General features: G+C 41.1%; 1 protein-coding gene across 2 annotated transcripts in view; it reads right to left on the bottom strand.

Moving 5' to 3' along the window:
• Window positions 1–24,328, bottom strand: part of mkrn1 (makorin, ring finger protein, 1) — a 79,064-nt gene extending 54,736 nt beyond the window's left edge. Inside the window, exons 1-2 of one of the 2 annotated variants that reach the window (XM_070900501.1) lie at window positions 23,863–24,328; window positions 10,796–10,924 (exon numbers count right to left, since the gene is read on the bottom strand). In XM_070900501.1, coding sequence (XP_070756602.1) covers window positions 10,796–10,924; window positions 23,863–23,948 — 215 coding nt within the window. In that variant the 5' untranslated portion in view covers window positions 23,949–24,328. Of the gene's footprint in view, window positions 1–10,795; window positions 10,974–23,862 lie in introns of both variants that reach the window. The other variant, XM_070900502.1, reaches the window with a different exon arrangement.
• Window positions 24,329–25,762: the final 1,434 nt, after the last annotated feature.

Genomic DNA, 25,762 nt, shown 5'->3' with positions numbered 1-25,762 from the left:
GGAGGGGCATAAGTCTAGTTTTGCAGGGGTAATGGTTTGGGAATTTGGTAGAGCTGGGGGTAATGATCCTATGGTTAGCCAGGGCTGTGGTGCTGAGGTTTTGTAACAGAGGATAGTCATAATGATAGTGGTAGCATGGCAAGAGCAGCAGACGCAGTTGGTCCTGGAGCTCAGCAACATTGCAGAGCATAATCTAACCTTCGACAGATATGGGGTTCAAATGTGGAGTTTGGCCCAATTGGGTGTTCCTGAGGTCTGGCTATAGTAGGACAAGGTCCAAAGTCTGGAAGCATGGGAACCTGGGGTTTGGCAGTGCTGGGAGCAGGGACGGGGGGTTAATATATCTAGCATAAAAAGCTACTTGGGTTCAGCATCAATGGCCATTCCTGTAAACCAATTTCAGATTCCAAGCGAATCAAGCAACTAATTATCTCCCCAATAACTAAGTATATGTAGCAAGACTCAGGGATTGAACAGAGAACCCTTATCATTGTATTCCAGCTTACTGGAATGGATCACAAACAGCCAAGTGATTTCTTTGTCTTCGGTAAGTTGAAGAATACATCAGACCAAGACTATAAGTCTCTCAACAATTAAGAGTGATCCTCGAAACATTGATGACTTATGTGGCAAAATACATGCACAATGCCATTGATTTAGCCCAGTTCCACTGCTGGATTCAGACTGACTGCTGATTAAATTATATATCTGAGTTACTGGTAAAGATATTACATAGGATATACGGCACAGATACAGGTCATTCGGCTAACCTGTCCATGCCGGTGTTTATGCTCCACTCGAGCCTCCTCCCATCTTTCCTCATCCTAAATCTATCCACATAACCCTCTAGTCCCTTCTCCCTTATATGCTTGTCCAGCCTCCCCTTAACTGCATCTATACACTTCACTTCAACCATTCCCTGTGGTAATGAGTTCCACAATCCCACCACTCTTTGGATAAAGAACTTTCTGAATTCACTGTTGGATTTCTTATATCTTATACACTGCAAGAAATGGCATTAGACAATTCTATCTCTCAATTACATAGACTCAAATTATTCAGCTTCATACCTAGCATGGTTATTCACAAATATATTTGCAATTTATGGTAAAGTTCAAAGATATTTCTTTGCCTCATTGTACCCAACCAAAGACTTATGCTGACTAATTGAGCAAACTGCAATGGCTTGATTTATTGATCTGTGTCAAATACTCCGAATGACCCAATAGATGGGTGCCCATTCAAATTTAAATGACAACAATGAAACCATGCAGACCAAGGCCTTTCTGAACTCCACCTTTTCCTGAGGTGTAAAATTAGTCAAGACTGTAATACAATTTTCAGGAACAGAAAGCAGTGACCAACAACCCTGCAGATGTTGTGTTCAGCAAGAAAGAATCCCAATTAAGTAATATAGCCATAACTGCTGCACTTTTGTCAAACTGGTGGCCATGATAGCAGAGGAAAAGGGAAGGGTTGCAGAGTCTGTGATAGCAGAAGTTTCTTTGGGGGGGGGGGGTCAAAGTCTGCAGACACCAGAGAGCCTTGGGGTTCAGCAGCACTCGATCATGTTGCAGTTTCTTACAACACAGGAAAGAGGGAAAGGGTGGTCGCAGCATCTGGCAGCAGAGTGGGTGTCGGAGGAGGTTCAGTGGTCTGGCAGCAAATGGGGTACAGGTCAAAGAGTCATGGTCTCCTATATCCACCCATCCTTAGTCTGATTGCATCCTACAGCTGCAAGATCCCAGCTCTCCTCCCTCCGCCCCATCCCCCTCCATTTTCCATCTGTCACTTTCCATCTAATCTCCACAGATAGCACAGGTCTCACTTACTGTAGGAGGGGTGGCTGGAGGGTCAACATCGAGGATCAAGGAGAACAGTTTCCTGATGAAGAATGTGGCCTCGGCTTGACAATATTTTTGGGCAACCAGGAGGCTTCCATTTTCAAACTATCAAAGTACAGGTGATGATAATGCAAGCCTTTTTGTCTGAGAAATTTAATTCATTCTTTTAATAAAACAATTAGAAAGAAGAAATACACTGACTCTCTTTCTCCCCCAGTTTGAAATGCTTTCTAACAAGCAAGGTAAAATAACATCAGCCCCTTTTGGAATTGCTAGAAACATTGGGCCCAAGTTTCCACATGATTTGCGCCTGATTTTTAGGAGCAACTGGTGGAGAACGGACTATCTTAGAATTCGCAATTCTCCACATTTTTTTTTCTGCAGTTCTAGTCAGGTAGAACAGTTCTACTTTGGAACAGAATTTTTTTTTCAAAAGAGGGCGTGTCCGGCCACTGACACCTGATTTGAAAGTTTCCACAGTGAAAATGTACTCCAAACTAAAGTAGAATGGAGCAAGTGAAGATTTTTGTAGAACTGAAAAAACCTGTTCTACACATTAAAAAAATCAGGCGCAGGTTACAAATCAGGCATCCAGAACGAGGTGGGGGGGGGGGGGGAAGGGAACTCATTAAATTCTACAATCAATCCTTATTTATACTTATACAAATAAATCCAACCTGAATAAACATTTATAATCAAAGAAAAGATTAAATAAACCATCTTCCTACCTGTGTGAAAGTGCTTCAGCCAGGAAGAATGGTGCAGCAAGCCTCACAAAACGAGGGAGCCGACCGAACACGGGCGGGGGGAGGAAGGAGCCGACCGAACGCGGGGGGGGGGGGGGGGGAGGAGAGAGAGAGAGAAGCGAAGGGAAGGGAGCCGACCGAACGCGGGAAGGAGGGAGCCTACCGAACGCGGGCGGGGGGGGGAGAGCCGACCGAACGCGGGGGGGGGGGGGGGGGGGGGGGGGGGGGGGGGCGGTAAATGGAGCCGTTCCAGACGGCTGTGGCGGGAAAGTGAGAAGGCTGCAGGAAGCCTCAGAAATTGAGGAGCCATTTCCCGACGGCAAAAGGGGGAGGTCGTCAGGAAACGGCTGCCTCAACTTTGAGGCTTCCTGCACCCTTCTCACTGCTACAAGAAGCCTCTGTGCTGATGGCAATGTACTTTTATTAAAAAATGTTCAAAAACTAAACAGCTACAAAGAACTACAAAAATGGCCGAGTGCCAATGTTTTTTTCACACTGAGCATGCGCGAACGCTCCAACGCGCACGTGCAGCGTTGCCGGCAGGAAAAAAACTAATTTAAATAGTACCCGCCCCCTCCCACTTACAAAATCGGCGCGAGTGTAGGCTCCGCGCCAAGCAAACAAGGAGCTGCAAAGCGCTCCACAATCGCTCGTTTTTTTTCCGGCGCCGTTTTAGGCGCGAAAAACGGGCACCCAGCTCGGAGGGACGCCCGTTTTTTTATCATGTGGAAACTTGGGCCCTTTAAGTTTGAATACATTCAAATGTAGATTCAATCTCTGATCTCTAGTTGGAAGACCCCAACAATTTTTGGCTGCAATTTTCACCATACATATTTGATCATTTTAGTCATTACTCCATCATTGGCTTGAATTGATTGTGCCAATAAAAAGCATTTGCGTATCAAAGTTTTTAAGAACGTATATATACTAGTTGATCTCTCAGTTTATCCCATGGGCAGTTGTTACAAATTTCATGCGTCGCCTGTAGATAATCTCTTGGCTCAGCATTGTTGGTCGCTCCCATAAGCAGACCTCATGTGCCAAGCGATCAGGAGTACCATACTTACTGATCAATATCTACTTAAACCATAGCGTGGCCCAGGGTTCGTAACGCACACACCCCATGTGCACTGAACACTAAGATCTTGCACAGAAAATGGACTAAAAAGCACCCTAGTGAAACAAGGCATGATTATAAACCAACACATTTAATTACAGTGAAACCTGTAAATTAGGAACACAGGACTTGCATCAAGTGTCCTTTATTTGCAGGTGTCTTTATTTTCAAAATGGTCATTGTATGTACAATAAACTGAATGAGCCAAATATTCCAAGATGGTTGTTATCTCCTGCAACGTTCCTTTTGTTTCACCCTCACCTGGGATCGTGGCTAAATCTGGAGCAAGATTCTGCACAGGGTGAGAGTGCCTGGGAGAACCAAATTGGCAGGGGCTTGGGGGGGGGGGGGGAGGAAGAAGAGAATATCCTGCAGACTGCTATGTAGGACTCCCTCCCTCCGTGTGCTGCAGCTGATAATGTTTGACATGCTGGGGGTTGGGTAGGGAGCTGTTAGCAGCTTATCAGTATCTGACATACTGGTGCAGTAGGGTTGCCAACGCTGGTTGCAGGCATTCCTGGAGGTTTGATCACATGACATAGGATCAGTGACTCCTACAGATATGATTGGATTCACGTTACAAAGGTTGGGCCACCTGTGGTTGAGAATCTTTATTTGTGGTTTTGTGCCAGCAGTTGTTGTGCGAGAAGTTCCAAGAACCAGGAGGCTACCCGTGAGCAGGCGAAGAGGGGAAATCGAGGAAACCATTTTTAGAACAGTATGTTACAGAACCTACAAGGGAGCAAGCTAGCTTAGATCTGGCCCTGTGTAATGAGACAAGAATAATAAACGATTTCCTAGTAAAAGATCCTCTCGGAATGAGTGATCACAGTATGGTTGAATTTGTAATACAGATTGAGGGTGAGGAAGTAGTGTCTCAAACGAGTGTACTATGCTTAAACAAAGAGGACTACAGTGGGATGAGGGCAGAGTTGGCTAAAGTAGACTGGAAATAAAGACTAAACAGTGGCACAATTGAGGAACAGTGGAGGACTTTTAAGGAGCTCTTTCATAGTGCTCAACAAAAATATATTCCAGTGAAAAAGAAGGGCGGTAAGAGAAGGGATAACCAGCCGTGGATAACCAAGGAAATAAAGGAGAGTATCAAATTAAAAGCCAATGCGTATAAGGTGGCCAAGGTTAGTGGGAAAATAGAAGATTGGGAAAATTTTAAACGACAGCAAAGAATGACTAAGAAAGCAATAAAGAAAGGAAAGATAGATTACGAAGGTAAACTTGCGCAAAACATAAAAACGGATAGTAAAAGCTTTGACCGATATATAAAACGGAAGAGAGTGACTAAAGTAAATGTTGGTCCCTTAGAAGATGAGAAGGGGGATTTAATAATGGGAAATGTGGAAATGGCTGAGACCATAAACAATTATTTTGCTTCGGTCATCACAGTGGAAGACACTGAAACCATGCCAGAAATTGCTGGCCACAGGAATGTGGGAAGGGAGGACCTTGAGACAATCACTATCACTAGGGGGGGTAGTGCTGGACAGGCTAATTGGACTCAAGGTAGACAAGTCCCCTGGTGCTGATGAAATGCATCCCAGGGTATTAAAAGGTATTGGTGGAAGTTATAGCAGATGCATTCGTTATAATCTATCAAAGTTCTCTGGACTCTAGGAGGTACCAGCGGATTGGAAAGCAGCTAATGTAACACCTGTTTAAAAAAGGGGGCAGACAAAAGGCAGGTAACTATAGGCCGGTTAGTTTAACATGTGTCGTGGGGAAAATGCTTGAAACTATCATTAAGGAAGAAATAGCGGGACATCTAGATAGGAATAGTGCAATCAAGCAGACGCAGCATGGATTCATGAAGGGGAAATCATGTTTAACTAATTTACTGTAATTCTTTGAGGATCTAACGAGCATGGTGGATAGAGGTGTACCGATGGATGTGGTGTATTTAGATTTTCGTAAGGCATTCGATAAGGTGCCACACAAAAGGTTACTGCAGAAGATAAAGGCACGCGGAGTCAGTGGAAATGTATTAGCATGGATAGAGAATTGGCTGCCGAACAGAAAGCAGGGAGTCGGGATAAATGGGTCCTTTTCGGGTTGGAAATCGGTGGTTAGTGGTGTGCCACAGAGATCGGTGCTGGGACCACAACTGTTTACAATATACATAGATGACCTGGAAGAGGGGACAGAATGTAGTGTAACAAAATTTGCAGATGACACAAAGATTAGTGAGAAAGCAGGTTGTGTAGAGGACACAGAGAGGCTGCAAAGAGATTTAGATAGGTTAAGCGAATGGGCTACGGTTTGGCAGATGGAATACAATGTCGGAAAGTGTGAGGTCATCCACCTTGGGAAAAAAAAACAGTAAAAGGGAATATTATTTGAATGGGGAGAAATTACAACATGCTGCGGTGCAGAGGGACCTGGGGGTCCTTGTGCATGAATCCCAAAAAGCTAGTTTGCAGGTGCAACAGGTAATCAGGAAGGCGAATGGAATGTTGGCCTTCATTGCGAGGGGGATGGAGTACAAAAGCAGGGAGGTCCTTCTGCAACTGTACAGGGTATTGGTGAGGCCGCACCTGGAGTACTGCGTGCAGTTTTGGTCACCTTACTTAAAGAAGGATATACTAGCCTTGGAGGGGTTACAGAGACGATTCACTAGGCTGATTCCGGAGATGAGGGGGTTACCTTATGATGATAGATTGAGTAGGCTGGGTCTTTACTCATTGGAGTTCAGAAGGATGAGGGGTGATCTTATAGAAATATTTAAAATAATGAAAGGGACAGACAAGATAGAGACAGAGAGGTTGTTTTCACTGGTCGGGGAGACTAGAACTAGGGGGCACAGCCTCAAAATACAGGGGAACCAATTTAAAACCGAGTTGAGAAGGAATTTCTTCTCCCAGAGGGTTGTGAATCTGTGGCATTCTCTGCCCAAGGAAGCAGTTGAGGCTAGATCATTGAATGTGTTCAAATCACAGATAGATAGATTTTTAACCAATAAGGGAATTAAGGGTTTCGGGGAGCGGGCGGGTAAGTGGAGCTAAGTCCACGGCCAGATCAGCCATGATCTTGTTGAATGGCGGAGCAGGCTCGAGGGGCTAGATGGCCTACTCCTGTTCCTAATTCTTATGTTCTTATGTGAGACCACACCTTGAGTATTGTGTGCAGTTTTGGTCTCCTAATCTGAGGAAGGACATTCTTGCTGTTGAGAGAGTGCAGCAAAGGTTCACCAGACTGATTCCTGGGATGGCAGGACTGACATATGAAGAAAGACTGGATCGACTATGCTTATATCCACTGGAATTTAGAAGAATGAGAGGGGATCTCATAGAAGCATGTACAATTCTGACAGGATTGGACAGGTTAGATGCAGGAAGAATGTTTCCGATGTTGGGGAAGTCCAGAACCGGGGGTCACAGTCTAAGGAGACGGGGTAAGCCATATAGGACTGAGAGGAGGAGAAACTTTTTCCACCCAGACAATTCTGAACCTATGGAATTCTCTACCACAGAAAGTTGTTGAGTCCAGTTCGTTGGATATATTCAAAAGGGAATTAGATCCCTTACAGCTAAAGGGATCAGGGGGTATGGAGAGAAGGCAGAAGTGGGGTACTGAAGTTGCATGATTAGCCATGATCATATTGAATGGTGGTGCAGGCTCTAAGGGACGAATGGCCTGCTCCTGCATCTATTTTCTATGTTTTCTATGTTTCTTCAACCAAACTCCATCAGACACAACAAATGAAAACCACTCTTGCATCAGGTGAGAACTGATATGGAATATACTCAATGACTTTCCATCGACTTAAGTCTGGTGGGAAATGCACAAGTACACAGTTTGGTGGCTGTTCCATCTCGGGTCTTCTCCCTACTCTTTGTCTTCCTCTGCACCCCAGAACCATACCAATTACTATTTAAAATGACTTCTATATCTTTCAGAGTTAACATGTTGTAATCTGAGTCCAACACATGAATAAAAACAAAATCCCTTCCAGGCTATTATAGCTAAAAATCCCAAAATATTATAGCAGTCCATAGACTGGAGGACAGTTTTTGATTTTTGTCATGGAATGCTAAGAAGTGCTGGAACTCAGTGCCTGCTGTTAAGTAATATATCAGCTGTACCCCCAAATTAGGCACCAACACCTCTCGAGAGCACTTCTTGAAATTGTAACTGAAAAAAATACAGCCAAAAAGGAAGAAAACAATGGCTTTTAAAGAAAAATAATGGACAGTCACAACCTGGAGTTACACTCCAACTGACATCAATCTCAAGTAGTATAAGGCAGGCTCCAAGGAGGTGGGGCCTAAAAACATTCTCCATCAATATAAATGTAGCAGTGCAAGTGCAGTCTTATGTTCTTCTTCACATTTTTCCCCAATGCTTTTCCCTGCGTTTGCTTCTTTGCTGATTTTTGGATGTGTTTAAACTTACCTTTTGTTTTCATTATTATTTCTTTACAATCTTTTAAAATCTGCAAATTTATTCTGAATTTTCTTTCTCACTTCTATTCACTGTTTTCCTCCTTAAACTTTTTGCTCTCATTTGTCTCTTCAGTTGGGTTTTTTTTGCTCTGCCCTACATTATCTTATACTTTCCTCCACCTTTAGCTTATCAGTGTAAGTGTTGAACACATCACTGAAGAGCAAAAAGCAACACAATATACCACACAAGATTTTGCCGGTCCATAATGAACTATTTATTGGCTCAAAATACACTCGCGCACAATGGCCTCAAAAACATTCAGAAATAATACTGGTCAACAACTGGAAGGGGAAAAAAAAATGTAAAACTTAAGCTGTTAAAAGTTGTACACGCTAATGACAAGGGCACCAATTAAGATATGTAGGTTATATGGCAGATTAGGGAAACGATCATGGCAGCCCCTAGAATGGAAAACTAAAGGCTGTCTCACATCTTTTTAAAGGGATGATATTAGTTCATTTTTTGTGAATAGGCATTCAACAGCTACTGAAGTGCACTGTGCTTATTTCCGTCCATTTATTTTTTGATTTGTTGTTTTTCAGTGACTGTCAAACTTAAACCATTAAGTCTATTATGCTCACTACAGACACTCTGGACATTTTGCCAAGATCAAATGGACATGGACACAAAATTATTCTGTGGTTAGAGTAGGCGCAAGTGAAACTGAATAGAACTTAAGATTGCCCATGATCAATTACATTGCAGACAAAGATTCTCTGATATTCATATAATTAATATACAGACAAATACTCTATAAGCTTCTATACCATGGTCTGCATTCCCTACCCCATGAGAAAAGCTATCTACAATGTTTTTCACAGAACTATTTTTATTCTATACATGGCATAACACAAATGCTCAGTGCTTGTAAGCAATTGTACAGTTTTTAAAACTCGGATATTATTGTTGGCATGATGAAAAATTCTATACCATTTTCATCCATGGTAAGTCTAGCTCATTTGTTAACTTTATTATTTGTACTCGAGTATATATAGAGCACATGCCACAAAGACGCTGAATGTACTCTGTATTTCAAATGGGCAATCCAAGGATCATAGGCCATTCAACTTTTAAAAAATAACTCTGTCGTATGCAGTCAGATTCACCCAATGGCAGAGTTTATTTAAGGAGTCCTCCACACATCAATTATTTACAATGCACTATCAAGTAACAAGAACATTGCTAAAGATTTCACTGTCCTCCCAAACAGAGGTTAGCAGAAAATCTATTTCAATTTCTCAGTCAATGAACCAGGGCTGCAAATTCTGCCAATGTGTCAGTTACTGGAAATTGACAAAAAAATGACCCAGGTTTCCAGATGCACAAACTACATTAAGAATCACAGCTAAGAACATTAAAAGAGAACCAGGATAAGAAAGACCCATGCAACCCACTGATGATGATTCCTTTCATACGTTAAGTCTCCAAATATGGCTTCTAACTATATACTGAATAATCCCAATGTTGGAGCCTATTATCCAGCTTCACAAATAATTCCAAACAGTCTTGGTTAAGAACATAGTGACAAAGAGGGTGGTCACATTTCAAATACAAGTCTACATATACCCTACAAGTATTTTATTTATGAAATGTAGTTGGTCACTTTAAATGTGATTACTGTAAGCTGTTTCTCATGTCTTTTTTTCTACATGGTGGAGAGGATATACGTTATTATATGCAAAATGTCACTTCAAAAAAAGTATTATTCCCTATGCAAATACATTTTCACTGTAAAGCAAACAAAAACCACTCAGCACATATTGTGTGCTTCGCCTTGAAATCTATGAATTTAAAGTGCCCGACGACAAAAACAGACTGCTGTCTCACAATAGAGATCTATTGCTTTAATTTGATAAACTTGGTTCTGCTATAGAAGACATCCTTTGTTATCTTGTAGTTTGAATTTTAATGGGTTTAAGAGGTATATACTATGCAGTTTTGCTGTCAACTCAACAGTTCTTCTAGGTTCATCAAAATAGAGAGAAATATCTAAAGACTCCATTGCCACTAAGGTGAAACGTCATATAAAGATTTAGTATTATTCGGAGTGTTAGCAATTTTGTGGTATTGGAATAACCAAGGAGATGAAAATTAAACATTCTGTAATCAAGTGAAATCTGCTGTATTGATTTTCCACTACAGTCTAATTGTTATTTATAATAAATTGGATTTATAGTTTACCGAAAATCATAGTGTCGGATGGAATGTTTATTCTTCAGCTATCTGAAGACTAGGAGAACATTAGAGTGCTCGAGTCAATTCAGTAAGCTATTAGAATAAAAAGGGTTGCTGTTCAATTTCTAGGCAATGCTACATTACCCAACATTGTGCAAATAAAGATGCAATCTGGTTGGTAGGGAGCAAGTGCTCGCTTATGGAAGTGGTCTTTGGCACTGAGTACATGAGAAATCTTTAAGTAAATGCTAAAAATGTAAGACAATGTGTTTTGATAAGAACAGGTGCACATAATACTGTACCATTCTACGGCATAGTACGATGGAGCACCACATTCCACCATTGTGCTATCAATTGGCAAAACGCTTTCACTTTTAAGACTTTCTGAAATAAATTTTTTAATATTGCTCAAGACTATATCAGGATTAACACTGCCACAGTAAGGTGGTCCTTACCTGCAGCGGTCTCCATAGGTACAGCATCCTTTCTGGAAGAATTTGCAAATCAGTGAAGGCTTGCTGGTTGTAAGGTCATGGGAATAGCGGCAGTTGTTTCCTTCTTTACAAACTCCATGCATGAAATACCTACAAGTAGAGTTTTACAGTTGGTATTAGCCTATTGATCCCTTGATATCTGCAATACAATATTAAAAATTCTTATTTACTTCAGTGAATTAAACTTTGTACTTTCTTATCTCCCTATAAATTTTGGCCTCCCCACTGGTTATCATTTGTTACAATGGTACAGTTGAAATTGTAAAAGAAGTACTCTTCAGTTTTCGATATTATTTAATGCGCTCATACAAATAAATATCAAAGTGCCTTTCTCATAAATATTTGACAGTATGGAGTACTCTTACATTCTATGGCAAGCCTTCAAAGTTAAACAATCTCCATGTAAAGCTACAAAATGTCACCATACTTTAAGTCTGAAAAAATTATTATTAATCTCATAGTTTAAGCTAAAATGCATATTTTATGAATGTTTCTAACTTTAAACTTTGTAAACATTGAACCTCTCCTTAAACAAGTTATGTTGAATTACCAAGACTTACATTCCAAAAATAACTCAGTAGTGAAAGGAAGATTCTTAACGAGTGGAGGAAAAATAAGATCTAGAATTGCAAATACACAGGTCTTTAAAGTTGGGGATACAGATAGAAAAAGGAGCTACAAAGGCAAATGCAATTCAAGGTTTCATACATAGAGGTATTCGATGTAAAAGCACACGAGTAATGCTGAGTTTATACAATCCATTGGTTATGCCACAATTGTAGAATTGTTTCCAGTTATAAGAAGGATATTAGAGTTGTGGAACGGATGCAGCCAAGATTCACCTAGAATTGCACTATGAAAGCAGAATAGTTCTGAGGAAAGGCTCAAAGAAGTGGGGCTTTTTCCAGTGAAATAATGATGGTTAAGAGGCAGAGATTTTTTTTTTAAATATCAGTGTTTCAAGAGCGCAAATAGCAAAAGATTATTTTCACAAATTAGTGAATCATTAACAAGGTGCACAAACAAATAATTATCACTGGAAAAACAAAGAGAAAGTTAGAAGAATTTATTTTCATATAGGTTATTAAAAAAAACAAATGGCTATTGAAGCAAAGCCAGCATATCTTAAAATGGATTTGGACAAGTATTTGAAGAAGGATGTAAAAAAAATAAAGATTCAGGGAAGGAGCTGGGAAGTAGGATTAGAGCTAGTCGTGAACAGGCTCGATGAACAAAATGCAGCATTCTGTGTTGTAATTCCTATTCTACAATAAGAGATCTAAATTCAGCGTTAAATAGTTGCAGAGTATGTACACAATATAATAAATAGGCACAAAAACACAGCATGCATACAAAATAAGAGACACAAATAGAAAAATATGGCTCTTCTCTGGGGAAAAAAAATGTTTTCCATATTTCAGCTCGAATCCTCTCGGATCAGGTTCCGTAATTATTCAGCAACATCTATTGTCAGGATCCATGAGCCACCAAATACTGATGCATTGAACAGTCAAATCATGTTAATTTAACCTTGCAGACACCACTCGTGGGTTATACTCAGATTGTGTGCAATTTTGAGCATATTACCTTCAAAAGGACTGACAAGAGTATTTTTATCTATGTAATTTATCTTTAGTTAATGAGTCCTCCGTATTACATTACTGTTCTTAAAAAAGACAAGTGCTATTAAGAAAGATACAACCCTCAAAATGTCTTCTGCATCTGCATGATGGGAAATTATCTATTCTTTCGGTGGTGCTTCAAGCATATCAGAAAATAGTGAGCCAAAACAATACTGTTAATAACAAACTATATGTCTGGAAAGACAATCAAATAATTAAAGTGCATTAGCACAGCTACAGCAGAGACAGCATTTGTTGGACAGCCCAGTTGGTCATCGGACAGATTTCTCAAAGGAGACACTGATTTCAAAAGGGTTTTACAGTGTAAGGATTGGACACAATTGGTTCAAAAGTGCTGTATTATTCAAACAGACTGCTCATTTCTGTGGTTATGATCCTTTAGTCTGTTACAAAAATGTCTATCGTCACAAATATTAAATCACCCTCTGAAGGGACATGGGTGCATAGTCAAAATCTTGCGTGTAATCCAGAGATAATAAGCAGGTTCATTGTTAGTCCTGACTGAGCAAACTATCTCAGATTATTTTGAGCAGAGGCCTCACAGGGAGTGCTGGCTTGTCTTTGGGAGCTGACTCTGATGTTGGGCACTAGAAATAGAAACATAGAAAATAGATGCAGGAGCAGGCCATTCTGCCCTTTGAACCTGCAATATCATGGCTGATCATGCAACTTCAGTACCCCACTCCTGCCTTCTTCTACATACCCCCTGATCCCTTTAGACGCAAGGGCCACATCTAACTCCCTTTTGAATATATCCAACGAACTGGACTCAACAACTTTCTGTGGTAGAGAATTCCACAGGTTCACAATTCTCTGGGTGAAAAAGTTTCTCCTCATTTCGGTCCTATATGGCTTACCCCGTCTCCTTAGACTGTGACCCCCGGTTCTGGACTTCCCCAACATCGGGAACATTCTTCCTGCATCTAACCTGTCCAATCCCGTCAGAATTTTATATGCTTCTATGAGATCCCCTCTCATTCTTCTAAATTCCAGTGAATATAAGCCTAGTCGATCCAGTCTTTCTTCATATGTCGGGCCCTGCCATCCCAGGAATCAGTCTGGTGAATATTCACTGCACTCCTTCAATAGCAAGAATGTCCTTCCTCAGATTAGGAGACCAAAACTGCACATAATATTCAAGGTATGGTCTCACCAAGGCCTTGTACAACTGCAGCAAGACCTCCCTGCTCCTATACTCAAATCCTCTCACTATGAAGGCCAACATGCCATTTGCTTTCTTAATTGCCTGCTGTACCTGCATGCCTACTTTCAATGACTGATGTACCATGACACCCAGGTCTTGTTTTACCTCCCCTTTTACTAATCTGTCACCATTCAGATAATAATCTGCCTTCCTGTTTTTGCCACCAAAGTGGATAACCTCACACTTATCCACATTATACTGCATCTGCCATGCATTTGCCCACTCACCTAACCTGTCCAAGTCACCCTGCAGCCTCTTAGCATCCTCCTCACAGCTCACACTGCCACCTAGCTTAGTGTCATCTGCAAACTTGGAGATATTACATTCAATTCTTTCATCTAAAATCATTAATATATATTGTAAATAGCTGCGGTACCCCACTAGTCAGTGCCTACCATTCTGAAAAGGACCCGTTGATTCCCACTCTTTGCTTCCTGTCTGCCAACCAGTTCTCTATCCACATCAATACATTACCCCCAATCCCATGTGCCTTAATTTTGCACACTAATCTCATGTGTGGGACCTTGTCAAAAGCCTTTTGAAAGTCCAAATACACCATATCCACTTGTTCTTCCTTATCCACTCTACTCGTTACATCCTCATTTGTCAAGCACGATTTCCCTTTCATAAATCCATGCTGATTTGGACCGATCCTGTCACTGCATTCCAAATGTGCTGCCATTACATCTTTAATAATTGATTCCAGCATTTTCCCCACTACCGATGTCAGGCTAACCGGTCTATAATTCCCTGTTTTCTCTCTCCCTCCTTTTTTAAAAAGTGGGGTTACATTAGCTACCCTCCAATCCATAGGAATTGATCCAGAGTCCACGGAATAGCATCTGGAGAAACCCAAATTCTAACAAGGACCTTGATGCATTGTAAAAGATTCAGTGAACAGCAACAAGGACGTTCCAAGAATTATAGCTAAGCTCTGAGAACAGACTCACAGAGCTAAACTTGTTTCAATGGGAAAATATTTTGAGGCAGAGGAAAGGGCACGACCCAGGTTTTGGGCAAGTCACTCAGATTTCAGTCATACACAATGGGAGATATGACATTTTTCAAATGATCCCACTTGAACATCGAAAACACCCAATTACAGACTGTCTTTCCAAACACAAGTTCTATTTTAAGCTGTATAACTGTCGTATTAGTAATTGCAAATCTGTCAATGGTGATTGTGGCAGGAGAAACTTCAGGTGATGAATAAAGAATATCTCACAAACACACTGGAAAACATTAAAAGAGCTGGATTGAAGGTAGGCGGTCCAGATGAAGCTGTTTTTACTCAAAGTAAACCTGTTTTATACTGCAAATATCAGTGACAAAACTCTGGTTGGACATTATGGCATTGCATAAACAAAAACAGATCCATTTCCTGAGCTGCAGGGAGACCAGATTGGTCAGTTCCCTCTTCCTGCTAGGCTACTCAAAGGGAAATCTACCACATCGGTTTCAGAACTGCTTTACTGGAAACAATAACTACATCTTCACAGTGGATGCTGATGACTTGAAAGCACCCAAGGCTGGGAAAGCAAATCACATAACTCCAGTTGGCTCGAAGTCCATTCATTGGAGCACTGCCGAGATTGTATATTGTTGCTGGGGTCTGGAATTATTTTTGTATTTCTATTGGGAGAATCAGAGGATACAATGTAGAATACCAAGCCTCAGTAGATTAAACAAATTGTCTCAAGACTATCCTAGCTTAAAAGTGGTCTGTGATGGCTTTTCTTGTTCCACGCTCTCCTACATTCACCAGTAACTGATCCTCCAATGCCAGCGATGTTCCCCAACCAATCCTGTGCAGTACCAATTCCCAGAAATCAGTCTTCAAAGGGATTTTTTTAAGTCCTTAAAAAAAGACTAAATTAAAATTCTGCGCAATGCAAATGATTACACCAATCTGTAAATAAATCTCAAGGAGGAACCAAACACAGAAACAAAGGCTAAACATATGGGTAGAAAATGCTGTAAAGGACCACAAAGAATGAGGTACTAATAAAAGAAATGATAAAGAAACAATAACTAGGATAAAAGCTACAGAAGCCCCTATGTGCAACCTGGCAAGTTACCTTCTTCAGTTCATCAAAGCTGGGAAGTCTTACCTTTGACTCGTTGGCAAGTGGAATTTACCAGGCCCTTGTACTCTTATCCCCATGTACAAATTCTGGTTTTTCATGACTGGCCCCTCTTGCTCACTCCAATAAGGTTCTTAATGAATACTTTGCATCTGTTGTCACAAAAGAGTGGGGCGATGCAAACATTGCAATCAGGAAGGAGGAGTGTGAAATATTAGATGAAATAAACATAGTGAGAGAAGAAGTATTAAGGGGTTTAGCAGCTTTGAAAGTGGATAAATCCCCAGGCCCGGATAAAATGTATTCCAGGCTGTTAAGAAGCAAAAGAGGAAATAGCAGAGGCTCTGACCATAATTTTTTAACCCTCTCTGGCTACAAGTGTGGTGCCGGAGGACTGCTAACATTATAAAAAGGGAGAAAGGGATAGACTGAGTAATTACAGGCCAGTCACCCTAATTTCAGTGGTGGGAAAATTATTGGAAAAAATTCGGAGGAACAGGAAGACACAGATTAATCAAGAACGGTCAGCATGGATTTGTTAAGGGAAGGTCGTGTTTAACTAATATGATTTAATTTTTTGAAGGAGGTAATCAGGAGGGTCGATGCGGTAGAGCGTTTGATGCAGTGTATATGGATTTTAGCAAGGCATTTGATAAGGTTCCACATGGCAGACTGTTCACGAAAGTAAAAGCCCATGGGATCCAAGGCAAAGTGGCAAGTTGGATCCAAAATTGGCTCAGAGGCAGGAAGCAAAGGGTAATGGTTGATGGGTGTTTTTATGACTGGAAGGCTGTATCCAGTGCAGTTCCGCAGGGCTCAGTGCTGGATCCCTTGCTTTTTGTGGTATATAGCAATGACTTGGACTTGAATGTTGGGGGTATGATTAATAAATTTGCAGATGACACTAAAATAGGCTGTGTGGTTGATAATGAAGAAGAAAGCTGCAGATTGCAGGAAGAATCAATATACTGGTCAGGTGGGCGGAACAGTGGCAAATGGAATTCAATCCGGATAGGTGAGAGCTAATGCATTTGGGGAGGCTGGGTCTGTTTTCTTTGGAACAGGAGGCAGCTGAGGGGAGAGCTGATTGAGGTATATAAAATTATAAAGGGTCTGGATAGAGTGGATAGGAAGGACCTGTTTCCCTTGGCAGAGGGGTCAACAACCAGGAGACATAGATTTAAATTAATTGGGGGAGGTTTAGAGGAGATATGAGGGGAAATTTTTTCACTCAGAGCGTAGTGGGGTCTGGAACTCACTGAAAGGGTAGAGGCAGAAACCCTCACCACAGTTCAAAAATACTTGGACGTGCACTTAAAAGTGCCGTAACCTACAGGGCTACGGACCAAGAGTTGGAAAGTGGGATTAGGCTGGATAGCTCTTGGTTGGCCGGCATGGACACGATGGGCCGAAACGGCCTCCTTCCATGCTGTAAATTTCTATGATTCTATGAGTATAGGCCCAAACTGCTCAACCTGTCTTCATAAGTTAACCCCTGCATCTCAGCAATCAACCGAGTGAACCTTCTCTGAACTGCCTCCAATGCAAGTATATTTCTCCTTAAATGAGACCAAAACTGTATGCAGTACTCCAGGTGTGGCCTCACCAATACCCTGTACAGTTGTAGCAGGACTTCTCTGCTTTTATACTCCATCCTCCTTGCAATAAAGGCCAACATTCCATTTGCCTTCCTGATTACTTGCAATATCTGCATACTAACTTTTTGTGTTTCATGCACAAGGACCCCCAGGTCCCTCTGTACTACAGCATTTTGTAATCTCTCTCCATTTAAATAATAATTTGCTTTCTTATTTTTCCTGCCAAAGGGATAAACTCACACTTTCCCACATTATATTCCATCTGACAAATGTTTGGCCACTCACTTAGCCGGTCTATATCCCTGTGCAGATTCTGTGTGTCCTCCTCACAACTTGCTTCCCCACCCATCTTTGTATCATCAGCAAACATATTGGAGGTGTATAAAATTATGAGGGGCCAAGATAGAGTGAATAGGAAGGAACAATTTCCCTTAGCAGAGATGTCAACAACTAGGGGGCATAGAGTTAAAGTAATTGGTATTAGGTTTAAGAGGAGATTTGAGGGGAATGCTTTTCACCCAGAGGGTGGTGGGAGTCTGGAACTCACTGCCTGAAAGGGTGGTAGAGGCAGAAACCTTCACCACATTTAAAAAGTACTTGGATGTGCACTTGAAGTGCTGTAACCTATAAGGCTACGGACCAAGAGCTGGAAAAATGAGATTAAGCTGGATAGCTTTTTGTTGGCCTGCACGGACACAATGGGCCGAAATGGCCTCCTTCCATGCTGTAAATTTCTATGATTCTATGAAGTACTGCTAAACTAAAAAGGTATCAAATATTGTTTCGAAAAGGCCAATACATATAAAACCACTTTCCTTCAGGTAATACACTGCCTTTATCACTGGTCCCATCTTTCTTTACAATCTCAGTTCTTTCCACAGCCAAAATTAGTCTACCACTGCAGTCAGTCCCTTGCAGTTAACATCCTTGGTCCCAGGCAGCCACAGACTCTGCAATAGGATTCTTCCAAGTCTTAACTGATTATATCAGCAAAGTTTGGGACTAGTGAGCTGGCCATGCAACAATGTTGCAGCCAAGAAAGATGGAACCAGTGTGTTAAACACTGAATCATAAATATTTTCACTGCCACCAAGTCTTAAAACATAATGAACAGTCAGCTGTTTCTTCTGCAATATTTAACATTTTCATTCTCCAATAATGGTCTCACCATAGATTTTAGAGCAATATATAACAAAAGTCAAATGTGCAATACAGGAATAGAAAAGGAACACTCATGGAATAATAAGCAAAAAAAGTTGACTGCAGTCAAGAATACTTTACCATAATATAAACCTATAATGACTGTGCTGCAGATAGTACTCCACAATGGTACATAGCATTAGGAGGGAGTCCACTGTTACTCTGCCTTGAAGCAAAATTAATCTACTGCAAATATTTCTGCAACTATCCAACCGGTCTGGAGACAAAGACATCAACCCATCATCAAGTGAGAATTAAAAAATCCAAGAGTGAACTAGTAATAGGATGTGTCTATGATCATCTCTTTCCAACAGTGCAGCAGAAATGTGAACTGGTCACAGTTGTTACAGGTTATGGGTCTGCTTTATGCCTGTGATACAGCAGTGCAAATCGCTCCAGTAGGCGGTCCAGGCCTCAGATTCAAATTCATGCCCAACTGCCCCATATTTAGTTATATGATAGCATAGCCAGGGGTGTAACAATACAACGCCCATGTGATCTGAATCTGATCAACATGGCCTCAAGTGCACTTCTACAATCTTTCGGAAGGCAAACAGAAATATGTTAGTGAGATCAAGTGAGAGAATTTTTGAGCTGCTTAATGTTAGACAGAAAGTAAATGTACAGAGTAAGAGACATTAAAAAATTAACTAACTATAGAATAAGACAGCACACAGGGTTTTTTTTAAAAGGAGCGTTCTATTAGTGGGCTGGCTTAAATTTTCCTCGTCAGGCTTCAGAGTCTGGGCTTGAGTTGAGTGGGTTCCCCTCAATAGACCAGGCTTCTTCCCCAGACCAGCCGGCCGACTACACTATGACCCGGAATTTGCTGTCAGCGTTCGCCGCCATTACCACTTTGAAACTGACTGCAGCTTCAGAATTTAGCACATGGGCATCTAAAACGTGAAAATTCTGAAGTTTCGGCGAGTCACTCACTGCTCCAACACAGGCTGCGGTGTGTACCCCCACCCCATAGCCGCCAATCAGTGAAACTGACGGAAAGCTGGGTTTTTCTGTGCTAATATCGTTGTTAAATGTACTTCATTAAATGTCAAGCCTTGTTAGAATAGACGTAACTGGGGTTTTAACACTGTTGACGGCTAAACAAATGTTCTGGTCCTGAAAAACTAATTTTTGTATTTGTGGGGTGTCAAACTTCTCCATTATGATAAAGAATTACTATTTAAAAAAAAACTTTTACAAAAAAATTTAAGTTGTTAATGATATTTCAGCTTCCACCTTAACCCCATGTGGAAGTCCCAATCTTTATTTCGCTTTCTGTAACATTTTTTTTTAAAGTGCGGATAAAAGTTTGCTGTCTAAGAATTCTTCAATGTGATTAGCTGCTTAGAGCGCATGTTGGCATCACTGCAACTTTTCGCTGGGAATCCTGATTACAGAGCACTGCGATCAATAACCTGTCAAAAAAGACAAACTTCTTGTCACCGAGATCGCGAGATCTCTGTGGGCAGCTTTCTTCGGGGTCACTGGTGAGTGCCTTTGCTTCGCCGCTGACCGTAAATTAGGGGCCAATGTCTCTTTATCCCCTATATTCTCTGCAGATTCACGGGAAATTGAAGGGCAGAGCCCTTGACACCTTACACGTTTAAGGATGCTCCAATAGTCCTGTCAATTAAACCAACTAATGTCTCTTCTAAGAGTATATGGTCAGCAGACAGCTCGTATTGTGTTCACATGAATAGAAACATCCCAAGGAAATATGAATGTTCACCGAAATCCGCACACTGATTGAAGTAATGCTTTAGATAATGACAGATACCACATCTGCATCAGAAACTACAACTTCCAGGTCTGATGTTCAGTGAATTTAACCCATTGAGATCTACATTTAACTTAATAACTTAAGCATTTCAATCAATGGCTTATCTCCTACCCCACACTGTAACCTCTGGATTTCAGCAATGATTGATCCTTGGCATCCTCTTATGCTACATTTTGACATCACCCACAGACATGGGGTCAGCTTCCACATGTATGCGGATGACGCCCACCTCTACTTCTCCACTACCTCTCTAGAATTACCATTTTTAAGATTGAGTAAAGTGCCTCTTGTCAGACTGCTAGTCCAACATCCAGTCTTGATTAAGCTGCTATTTCCTCTAGCTGAACATTGGGAAGACAAAGCCTCGTGTTCCACTGATTCGATTCCATCCCCTCCCCATCAATATCTCAGAATGAACCAGACAGCTTGCAACCCTGGCATCCTATTTGATCAAACTCATTTTCTGACTGCATAATTTTCTCCATTAGAAAGACCACCTAGTTCCAGCTCCATAACATTACAGCCTCCCCTCCCCACCTCAGCCCATCTTTCGCTGAAACACTCATCCATACCTTTGCCACCTCTAAATTCAACTATTTCAATGCTGGCCAGCTTCCCATCACACACACGCACGCATGCACGCACACAGTTATCTGCAAATGGAAAGAACTTTCAAGTAGGAGAGTGATGTGGAAACTCTGAAATAATTTAGGAACTAGATGCTGTGATGGGCAGACCATGAGTTTTCTGGTAAGAATGAACTTAAGATGGGTTGGATAGCTTTTTTCATCTGTATTTATCTTGGGATTTTCTGATTTATACAATGTAACACAATAAATGACTGTGCCAGTAAAGAGCGTTATAACCTTTTAAGGCCACACAGCCTAACTGTTAAGTAAACAAAGCTTCAGATTATTCAGATTGTTTAGTCAGGGAACTTTGCAACTTCGAAGTACTTGTCAGTTTCAGAAGCCAGCTCAGAAGTATAGACCATTTCTAAGATTGTTTTGCATCTGTAACAAAGTGCCAAGCCTACATATGATGACAATAGCCACACAAATTATATGAGAAACCACCTTGTGAAGCTGACCAGGTAACTCACAAATGACAAAGACATGACTGAATGATAACTTTGCATCAGGATGGGCTATATGAACTTTATTCCACAGCTTGTGTTAAGAACACATCTAATGTAAATAGTAAGCTTAAATGCCATTACTAATGTCGATTTTGGACCTGCCCTGTTGGTGTCCTCCACACCATTTAAAAAAAAAAGCTTTTGTCATCACTATGACAAACAAAATATGTTGCAGAAACAACATAGTTAAGTAAAATACATTTTAAAGCATGTCCTTTAGTACAGCAATCTAGATTTGTTTTCCCTTCCAACATTTTAGATTTTATGATAGTTGTATTGTCAGGCCCGAGCTTGAAAAAAAAGCAATATAGCATTACAACAGACATAAAATCACTCAGGTCTGGGTAGAACTCATGTTTTAATATTCACAACAAATTTGCTATTAAAATATATACTGCATCATTACAAACCAATTTAAAAAAAATGGAGAATACAAAGCCACCAAATTCAATTTTATAAATTTTCTTTAACATAATAACAGGAGCCTGTTTCGCTGTTGAATTAGATCATGGTTGATCTGTATAGAAACATAGAAACATAGAAAATAGGTGCAGGAGTAGGCCATTCGGCCCTTCTAGCCTGCACCGCCATTCAATGAGTTCATGGCTGAACATGCAACTTCAGTACCCCATTCCTGCTTTCTCACCATACCCCTTGATTCCCCTAGTAGTAAGGACTTCATCTAACTCCTTTTTGAATATATTTAGTGAATTGGCCTCAACAACTTTCTGTGGTAGAGAATTCCACAGGTTCACCACTCTCTGGGTGAAGAAATTCCTCCTCATCTCGGTCCTAAATGGCTTCCATCTATCCGCCTTGGTTCCATAACCCTTGACTAACAAAAATCTAGCAATTTCAGTTTTGAAATTTGAAATTGACCTCGCCTCAACAGCTTTTTGGGGAAGAGTTCTAGATTTCCACTACTTTTTGTGTAAATAATTGCTTTCTGACCTCACCCCTGAACAGCCGAGCTCTAATTTTAAGGTTGTGCCCTCTTGTCCTGGACTTTCCCCCCCACTAGAGGAAATGGTTTCTCTCTATCTATCCTATCAACTCCTTTGATCATCTTAAACACCTCATCTAGGTCACCCCTTACCTTCTATATAATCAAGGGAACACAAGCCTAGTCTATACAACCTATCCTCTTAATTTAACCTTTTTACACCCGGTATCATTCTGCTAAATCAGAGCTGCACCCCTTCCAAGACTAATATATTCTTCCTGAGGTGCAGTGTCCAGAATTGAATGCAGTACTCCAGATGGTGTCTAACCAGAGCTCTGTACAGTTGTAACATAACTTCCACCTCTTGGAATTTAGGTATTCCAACCCTCTTGAGCTAAAGGCCATTTTAAATTGTTTTTTAAAAAACTTTGTGATTTCTATACTTGGACCCCTAAATCTCTGTTCACCCACAGTTCCTAGCTTCTCGCCATTTAGAAAATACTCTTATTGAAATTGGATCACCTCACACTTTCCTACATTGAACTCCATCTGCTAGTTTTTCCCACTCATTTAATCTACGAATGTCCCTTTGCGACTCTATCTGTAAGCTGATGTTCAAATTCTCTCAAAACCTAAAATATTAATACAAGATTCTTAATTGTTGCTCCAAGTGCCCAAAGTTACAGCATCTAAACTGAATAACCACAATAATACTAAACAAAATTACATAGTTTACACTTTTTGAGTGGGGGTGCATGAGCAAACAAACTTCAGCCACTAATTTCTCAGTGGAATCAGCAGTAACAGAAGCGGTGAGATTTCATCCAATTATTTCATTATTATACAAAATAGTCAATTAATTGCTTAAATACACTTGAAAACGTACATGTACAGTACATTTTAAAGCATTTAACCTCATACAAATTGAGAAAACTTCAACTCATTGCGGGTTTTGGTTGACAACATGACGTCACGTCAAAACAAAAGACATTTCTACCTTTCCCTCAAAGTTTCTTAGCAACTTTCAAAAACACTTCACAATCAACAAAAACAGCCCTTTAAAAAGTAAATTACAATAAGGTATATATAATGCTTTAAATATTAATAAAATCATGTTCCGTCTTCAGCTGTTATTCCGAACACTTTAAAATGCCGAAATCAAGAGGGAGTTTAACCGAAACCTATCGGTACAATTTCTTCCACACCGCGAAAAATCTGCAGCTTTATCTGTCACAAGCTAAATGCCCCACATTGGGGAGGCGAGCCCTGGTCCAACTAGGAACTGTTCCACTCGCTTTCTGTGTTATTGTCGCGACTCACAGTGTGTTTTTATGTTGAAAGATTGCCTCTAACCGGTCTTTTATTGTTGTGTCGCTGACTGTATGCGAGCGTACAAGAGCTGTGTGACATGTATTACATTATCTTTGTTTTTTACCTGCACGTAACCTGTTTCGTCCAACCAACTCCACCACCGCCTCCTCCAGCCGCCACCGTCCCCATGGATGCCGCTGCCTCCGCCATTATCCACCACCGTCGCCGCGCGGCTACAGCCGGGCCTCCCAGCGGCCCCCGCGCCACCACTTCCGGAGAAGGGTTATCGGACTCGAGCTTAGACTCTCGAGTTCGGAGTTGCACACGCAAATCTCGCGCTCGCTCCAGCTCGCGCGCGGCGTCCCCAGCTCACATTGACCGGTACTTCCAGAAAACAAAAACAACCGCCACGTATCGGCATCGATAGCAATCGCTCGTTCCGATCAGTGATCGCCCGTCCACGCGATCGATATCTACTCCTGCTTAAAGAGTGAAAAAGGTAAGAGATTTAAAAAAAACACGTCAGATCCAACCGAGCGAGAAAAGGATGAAGATGGAGAATAACCATAGAGGTCCAGGATCTCTATGGCAACAGTGACTCTGACCTACTACGAAGACATAATCGGAAATTTCCGGAGGAAAGTGTTTGTCAACCTTCGGTAATTTCCGGAGACGACGAGCGCACGCGCGGGAATAAGAGTGACATCGATTGGGAGAGGGAGAGGTTGGCGAGACAGGACGGCGGAGTGAAAATGTTACATCCTCTGATACTCAATTTAAATACAAAGGAGGCGGGAGGTTGTTAACGTAAATATGATGTCATTTGAGGCATTTATCATCACAACCCACACTATATACTGTACATAATGGTGGTTGTATTATGGGACCATAAGGAGATATATATTTTTTAGTCGCTAATATTTGCTGAATAAAAAAATGGATAAAATCGCCATAGATCGGGAGAGTCTAAACAGTATTATAACACTATTTGGACACAGTGTGGAGTGGCACATGGCAAATACATTTTAACCAGTCACAATCCTATCGTGTGTGTAGTTCTTATGCCACACAGTTTAGAAGTTTTTTTCTGAAACCTTCATTTCCACTGAAGCTGACAGGTTACATGATTCGTCGAATCAGATGGGATTAAAGCAATGTTATTGGAACATGTAAGCAGGCCGGTGCTGCATATTATTGATTTGTCAAATGTGCGATCGAGAAGCAGGATGAGCTCACCGTTTATCCCATGTGAGTGAATTCTTTACCACGATAAGGCTGGCCTGGGAGGAGGGTCGAGCACAGGTGTTTTCCTTTGGGCTTAGCAGTTGATCAGTGAGTAAATCACTTCAGGCCACTGTCACCCATCTTCTGGCGACTGTTGAGGTGACAGTGACCCATCTTCTGGCGACTGTTGAGGTTGTTTACTTCTTTACCTGGGAAATGGGGACATGACAGAGCAATCTTTTAATTTCCGTGCCTACCAAAATCCTGGTGAGAACTAGTTTTGTTCTTCACACAGGATTAAAAAAAAAATATAAATCTGGTTTGAACATCGGAATAGGTTTCTATGAATACTTTATCTGTTGAGGTCAACTGTGATTGATGCTTAACACTTGACCGTGACTTTTGTATGAATTACAGTAACCCTAAATGCACCTTGTCGGTAGATTCAAAAGCTGTTATCCAGGAATAATAAATGGATAATCACAAAGAAATCTGCAAGTGACAAACTAATACGAAGAAATAGTGATTTCACCAAGAAATCGAATAGGGAATTCAGAAGAAATTTCTTTACCCAGAGAGTGGTGAGAATGTGGAACTCATTACCACAGGGAGTGGTTGAAGTGAATAGTATAGATGCATTTAAGTGGAAGCTAGATAAGTATATGAGGGAGCAGGGAATAGAGGGTTTTGCTGATAGAGCTAGATGAGGAAAGACAGAAGGATACTCGAGTGGAGCATAAAACAGCAGCATGGGTTAGTTGGGCCGATTGGCCCGTTTAGAAACATAGAAAATAGGAGCA

The sequence above is a fragment of the Pristiophorus japonicus genome, chromosome 15 (genome assembly GCF_044704955.1).
Source record: "Pristiophorus japonicus isolate sPriJap1 chromosome 15, sPriJap1.hap1, whole genome shotgun sequence".
Taxonomy (NCBI): domain Eukaryota; kingdom Metazoa; phylum Chordata; class Chondrichthyes; family Pristiophoridae; genus Pristiophorus; species Pristiophorus japonicus.
This window is presented reverse-complemented; position numbering and strand designations above follow the sequence as displayed.